The 7,305-nt window shown below is 46.2% G+C and overlaps 1 protein-coding gene across 1 annotated transcript in view; it reads right to left on the reverse strand.

Moving 5' to 3' along the window:
- The window catches only part of RCC2 (regulator of chromosome condensation 2), a gene marked incomplete at its 5' end in the record, with an annotated part of 13,329 nt that extends 6,553 nt beyond the window's left edge, over nucleotides 1-6,776 (reverse strand). Inside the window, 6 exons of the mRNA XM_014960744.1 lie at nucleotides 2,634-2,800; nucleotides 3,071-3,185; nucleotides 3,608-3,696; nucleotides 4,698-4,829; nucleotides 4,923-5,066; nucleotides 6,683-6,776. Of these exons, the coding sequence (XP_014816230.1) occupies nucleotides 2,634-2,800; nucleotides 3,071-3,185; nucleotides 3,608-3,696; nucleotides 4,698-4,829; nucleotides 4,923-5,066; nucleotides 6,683-6,776 (741 nt within the window). The remainder of the gene's footprint in view (nucleotides 1-2,633; nucleotides 2,801-3,070; nucleotides 3,186-3,607; nucleotides 3,697-4,697; nucleotides 4,830-4,922; nucleotides 5,067-6,682) is intronic.
- Between the last annotated feature and the right edge of the window lie 529 nt (nucleotides 6,777-7,305).

Consider the following 7,305-nt stretch of genomic DNA (forward strand, 5'->3'; position numbering starts at 1 on the left):
GTATTTATGGATAAATGCCTGCTGCAAATCTTTAAATGCACTCTGCAAATCTTTACCAATTAATACATGCTGCCAATATTTACCAATTAAGGCCTGCTGCAGGTATTTATGGTTAATGCAGGCTGCAAGTCTTTACCAATTAATTCACACTGCAGGAATTTATGGATAAATGGGCACTGCCAATCTTTCCCAATTCATGCACGCTGCAGGTATTGAGGGATAATACAGGCTGCAAGCTTTTCCCAATTAATGCATGCTATGAGTAATTGTGGATGAATACAGGCTGCAAGAATTTATGGATAAATGAATGCTGCATGTTAAATGCCTGGTTAAATATGGTTAAATGCCTGGTTATAAATGCAGGCTGCAAATCTTTATTGCATGCTGCAGGTATTTATGGATAAATGGGTGCTGCAAATCTTTAAATGCACTCTGCAAATCTTTACCAATTAATACATGCTGCCAATATTTACCAATTAAGGCCTGCTGCAGGTATTTATGGTTAATGCAGGCTGCAAGTCTTTACCAATTAATGCACACAGAGGGAATTCATGAATAAATGGGCACTGCCAATCTTTCCCAATTCATGCACGCTGCAGGTATTTATAGATAATGCAGGCTGCAAGCTTTTCCCAATTAATGCATGCTATGGGTAATTATGGGTGAATACATGCTGCAAGTATTTACGGATAAATGCATGTTAATGCATGTTAAATGCCTGGTTAAATACAGGCTGTAAATTTTTATTGCATGCTGCATGCATTTATGGATAAATGCCTGCTGCAAATCTTTAAATGCACTCTGCAAATCTTTATCAATTAATACACGATGCCAATATTTACCAATTAAGACCGGTTGCAGGTATTTATGGTTAATGCAGGCTGCAAGTCTTTACCAATTAATTCATACTGTGGGAATTAATGGATAAATGGGCACTGCCAATCCTTCCCAATTCATGCACGCTGCAGGTATTTATGGTTAATGCAGGCTGCAAGCTTTTCCCAATTAATGCATGCTATGGGTAATTGTGGATGAATACAGGCTGCAAGAATTTATGGATAAATGAATGCTGCATGTTAAATGCCTGGTTAAATATGGTTAAATGCCTGGTTATAAATGCAGGCTGCAAATCTTTATTGCATGCTGCAGGTATTTATGGATAAATGGGTGCTGCAAATCATTAAACAGACCTTGCAAATCTTTCCCAGTCAATGCAGGCTGTGGGGTCCTTACGGCTAAATGGGTGCTGCCAGTCCTTCCCAATTAGCGCAGGCTGTGGGGTAATTGGGGGGCAGGAGGAGGTGCCTACCGTGTGGTTGGCCCCACAGGCCACGTCCCGCACCACCACGTTGGGGACAGGCAGGATCTGCCCATCCTTGGTCTTCTCGATGAAGATGGCCACGCGGCGCGGCACCAGCTCGCAGTCGTACTCGATCCGCTGCGCCCGGGCGATGAACTTCCCGTCCGAATTATGCCCTATATGGGTAAAAACAGGGGGCCACCAACCCCCCCTTCATTATTTCCAAACCAGTTGCAAGAATCCCACTTATTTTTCCCTAAAAAAAGTTAAATATGGTTAAATGCCTGGTTATAAATGCAGGCTGCAAATCTTTATTGCATGCTGCAGGTATTTATGGATAAATGGGTGCTGCAAATCTTTAAATGCACTCTGCAAATCTTTACCAATTAATACATGCTGCCAATATTTACCAATTAAGGCCTGCTGCAGGTATTTATGGTTAATGCAGGCTGCAAGTCTTTACCAATTAATGCACACTGCAAGAATTTATGGATAAATGGGCACTGCCAATCTTTCCCAATTCATGCACACTGCAGGTATTTATGGATAATGCAGGCTGCAAGCTTTTCCCAATTAATGCATGCTATGGGTAATTATGGGTGAATACATGCTGCAAGTATTTACGGATAAATGCATGTTAATGCATGTTAAATGCCTGGTTAAATACAGGCTGTAAATTTTTATTGCATGCTGCACGTATTTATGGATAAATGCCTGCTGCAAATCTTTAAATGCACTCTGCAAATCTTTATCAATTAATACACGATGCCAATATTTACCAATTAAGACCGGTTGCAGGTATTTATGGTTAATGCAGGCTGCAAGTCTTTACCAATTAATGCACACTGAGGGAATTCATGGATAAATGGGCACTGCCAATCTCTCCCAATTAATGCATGCTGCAAATATTGATGGATAATGCAGGCTGCAAGTCTTTACCAATTAATTCATACTGTGGGAATTAATGGATAAATGGGCACTGCCAATCCTTCCCAATTCATGCACGCTGCAGGTATTTATGGTTAATGCAGGCTGCAAGCTTTTCCCAATTAATGCATGCTATGAGTAATTGTGGATGAATACAGGCTGCAAGAATTTTGTTAAATGCCTGGTTAAATATGGTTAAATGCCTGGTTATAAATGCAGGCTGCAGATCTTTATTGCATGCTGCATGTATTTATGGATAAATGGGTGCTGCAAATCATTAAACAGACCTTGCAAATCTTTCCCAGTCAATGCAGGCTGTGGGGTCCTTACGGCTAAATGGGTGCTGCCAGTCCTTCCCAATTAGCGCAGGCTGTGGGGTAATTGGGGGGCAGGAGGAGGTGCCTACCGTGTGGTTGGCCCCACAGGCCACGTCCCGCACCACCACGTTGGGGACAGGCAGGATCTGCCCATCCTTGGTCTTCTCGATGAAGATGGCCACGCGGCGCGGCACCAGCTCGCAGTCGTACTCGATCCGCTGCGCCCGGGCGATGAACTTCCCGTCCGAATTATGCCCTATATGGGTAAAAACAGGGGGCCACCAAACCCCCCCTTCATTATTTCCAAACCAGTTGCAAGAATCCCACTTATTTTTCCCTAAAAAAAACCCCCCACCGTTTATATTTGCAGCTCCCACCCCACTATTTCCTCCATCGAGGGGAGGGATGCTGGGGTTGCTCGAATGGGGAAACTGAGGAAAGGGATTTCCCCCCCATCCTCTCAAACTTCCCCCAAGCCCCTAATAGGCCAAATTTTAGCATATCGCCCCCAAAATAAGCACCGTACCCAGCTGCCCGTACTCGGGGCACCCGAAGGAGTAGAGGTTTCCTTTGCAATCCATGATCATGCTGAATTCTGCCCCGCAGGCCAGCTTGGTGATGGGCTGTCCGTTGTACATGATCTGCATGGGGAAAAGCAGATATAAAAAAAAAAAGGGGGGGTTAAAAAAAAAAGGAGGAAAAAAAAAAAGGCAAAAAGCTTAACTTCCCATGGTAAACCCCCAAATCCTCAAATCTGGGGGTTTATTCCAAATTCTTGCACCGCAGCTGAAAAAAAGTCCCTCCCCGAGATGGATGCTCGTTTAGGAGGAAAAAAAAAAAGGCAAAAAGCTTAACTTCCCATGGTAAACCCCCAAATCCTCAAATCTGGGGGTTTATTCCAAATTCTTGCACCGCAGCTGAAAAAAAGTCCCTCCCCGAGATGGATGCTCGTTTCCTCAAGGGGTTTGGGGTCTGCTAGGGATTTATGTTTTTTTTAATGAGGAAAACCCCAATTTGGTTCTTTTTTTTCACCCCAAAACCACAAGGATGTGAGTGGCAATACCTGCGTGGGGCTGGGCACGGCGTCCGTCTGGTTCCCCAGCCCCAGCTGCCCCATTTTATTCTCCCCAAAGGCGAACACCGACCCGCTCTCTGCAAAGCCAAAAAAAAAAAAAACCAAAAAGGATGTTATTTGGCGGGGGGGGGCAAAAGGGGCTGGTTTCACAGAATTTGACCCAAAATGTGGTTTTCTTCCCCCCCAACAACCAAGATCAGAATCATAGAATCACAGAATGCTATGGGGTTGGAAGGGACCTCTGGAGGTCACCCAGTCCAACCCCCGGCCAGAGCAGGGCCACCCAGAGCAGGTCCCACAGGAACGTGTCCAGGGGGGGTTGGAATGTCTCCAGAGAAGGAGACTCCACCACCTCTCTGGGCAGCCTCTGCCAGGGCTCTGCCACCCTCACAGCAAACAAGTTCCTCCTCATGTTCAGGTGGAACTTCCCATGTTCCAGTTTGTGCCCAGTTTGTGTCCTGTCCCTAGGCACCACCAGAAAAAGCCTGGCCCCATCCTCCTGACACCCACCCTGGAAGGATTTAGAGGTGTTGATCAGATACCCCCTCAGCCTTCTCTTCTCCAGACTGAACAGACCCAAGTCCCTCAGCCTTTCCTCAGCTCCAGGCCCCTCAGCATCTCTGTAGCCTCTGCTGTCCCCTCTCCAGCAGTTCCCTGTCCTTCTGGAACTGGGCAGCCCACAACTGGTCCCAGTGCTCCAGATGGGGCCTCCCCAGGGCAGAGCAGAGGGGCAGGATGACCTCCCTCCACCTGCTGCTCACACTCTTCCTCATGCCCCCCAGGATGCCATTGGCCTTCTTGGCCACCAGGACCCATTGCTGGATCCTGGGCATCCTGTTGGCCACCAGGACTCCCAGGTCTTTCTCCTCAGGGCTGCTCTCCAGCAGGTCACCCCCAACCTGTACTGGTTTGGGGGGGGTTAATCCCCCCGAGGTGCAACACCCTGCACTTGCCCTTGATGAACCTCATCAGGTTCCTCTCTGCCCAACTCTCCAGCCTGTCCAGGTCTCCCAGGATGGTGGCACAGCCCTCCCATCGTGTCAACGACCCCCCCTCCGCTGAGAGGACACCTCCCTACCTGTGAGGGCCAGTGTGTGGTTGCGGCCGCAGGCTGCCAGCACAATGGCTTCGCTCCCCAACACCTCGATGAGCTTCGGGGCTTCCACCCTCTTCGTGTCCCCGTGGCCCAGCTGCCCTTTCTCATTGCGACCTGCCCCGCAAAAATCGCCATTATTTACACCAAAATGGGATGGGGAAGGTTCCTGGTGGGTGTTTTTTGGGGGGGAAGAAGGGGGACACTCACCCCAGCTCCAGAGCTTGCCCTCGGTGGTGATGAGGAGGCTGTGGGCGGCGCAGGGACCCGAGACCACGCTGCGCACCTGAATCCCTGAGAGACACCCGTACCTGTGCGGCCCCCACAAGTTCTGGCCCAGATTCCGATATGCAACTGCATTTAAAATAAAATAAAAAAAAAAATTAATTCCCTATAAACACATTAAAAAAATAAAACCAAATGGGTCATTGAATTCAACATCAAGGCCTAAAAAACACGCAGTGCGTTTATCAGGCCTTGCAGAAGGCCCAGCGCACCCCCAAGTTCTGGCCCAGGTTCTGCCGTGGACCTGGAAAAAAAAAGTCCTCTGAACTATTAATTAATTAAAATAATAATTAAATACAAACGCTTTTTTAAAAAAACCCAGACAATTTAATTCAACATCAAGGCCTAAAAAACACGCAGCGCGTTTATCGGGCCTCGCAGGAGGCCCAGCGCACTCCAAGTTCTGGGCCAGGTTCTGCCGTGGACCTGGAAAAAAAAAGTCCTCTGAACTATTAATTAATTAAAATAATAATTAAATACAAACGCTTTTTTAAAAAACCCCAGACAATTTAATGAAATATAAAGGCATAAAAAATAAGCAGTGCTTTTGCTGGGCTTCGCAGAAGACCCAGCACACCCCAAGTTCTGGCCCAGATTTTGCTGTGCAACTGGAAAAAAAGATGTCCTCTGAAATATTAATTAATAAAAATAATAATAAGTATAAATGCATTTTTAAAAAAGCAGAAAACTGAATGGAATATAAAGGCATAAAAAATACGCAGCAAACAAGCAGCGCGTTTATTTTGCTTTGCAGGAGACCTGTCGCACCCCAAGTTCTGGCCCAGATTACACCACATGACCGTAAAAAAGACCTTCAAAAATATTAATTAATAAAAATAATTGCAACTGGAAAAAAAGATGTCCTCTGAAATATTAATTAATAAAAATAATAATAAGTATAAATGCATTTTTAAAAAAGCAGAAAACTGAATGGAATATAAAGGCATAAAAAATACGCAGCGTGGTTTTTTTGCTTTGCAGGAGACCCAGCGCACCCCAAGTTCTGGCCCAGATTCTGCTGTGCAACTGGAAAAAAATACCTTCAAAAATATTAATTAATAAAAATAATAATTAAGTAGAAATGCATTTTTTTAAAAAAGCAGAGAATGTAATGGAATATAAAGGCATAAAAAATAAGCAATCCATTCATTCTGCGTCACAGGAGATCCAGTGCACCCCAAGTCCTGGCCCAGATCGCACCATGTGACTGTAAATAAAACCCTCCAAAAGCATTAATTAATAAAAATAGTAATTAATTATAAATGCAAAAAACCCAAACGGATAATTTAATTAAATATAAATGCACAAAAAATAAGCAGCGTGTTTATTTTGCTTTGCGGGACACCCAGCACACCCCAAGTTCTGGCCCAGATTGTGATATTCAACTGTAAATAAAAGCCCTCCCAAAGTATTAATTAATAAAAACAGTAATTAAATATAAAAACCAAGCAGGCAATTTAATGAAATATAAATTCATAAAAAAAAGCAGCGTGTTTATTGTGCTTTGCAGGAGAGCCAGGGCACCCCAAACCCCAGATTACGACATGCAACTACTTTGAAAAAAAACCCCAAAACATTAATTAAATAGAAATTAAATAGAAATGCAGCAAAAATGAGATGAAAATAAAGATTAATTAAAATCTAAACTCCTAAAAAAGGAGTGTGTTTGAAGCCCGGGTGCTGACCTTGCTGTTTAGGCACTTCTTTGCGGCCGATCAGGTCCCAGTTGGTGGCTCCGAAGATGAGGAGCTGCCCCCGGCACCTGGAGCCCTCCAGCTTCTGTGGGGACAGGAACCCTCAGCCACCAGGACACGGGGACAGCGGGGACGTGGGGGGACATGGGGGACATCAGGGGTGTGGGGCAACATGGGGGACATGGAGTAAATGGGGGACACCAGGGACATGGTGGACATTGGGGAACGTGGAGTAAATGGGGGACAGCGAGGACGTGGTGGGACATGGGGGACATCAGGGACATGGTGGACATTGGGGCACGTGGAGTAAATGGGGGACAGCGGGGACTGTCCCCCATTTAAGGGAGGGGACATGTGAGGGACATCGGGGACATCAAAGACATTGAGAGAGGTGGGAGCCATGAGGGACATGGTGGACATCAGGGATGCAGGGGACACTGGGGGACAGCGGGGACGTGGCGGGACATGGGGGACATGAGGGACGTGGTGGACATCGGGGGACATGGAGTAAATGGGGAACATCGGGGACATGATGGGCATGGGGGACACCTGGGACATTGAGGGAGGTGGGAGACATGAGGGACGTGGTGGACATCAGGGACACAGGGGACACT

Source organism: Calidris pugnax, unplaced genomic scaffold, assembly GCF_001431845.1.
Source record: "Calidris pugnax isolate Ruff unplaced genomic scaffold, ASM143184v1 scaffold595, whole genome shotgun sequence".
NCBI lineage: Eukaryota > Metazoa > Chordata > Aves > Charadriiformes > Scolopacidae > Calidris > Calidris pugnax.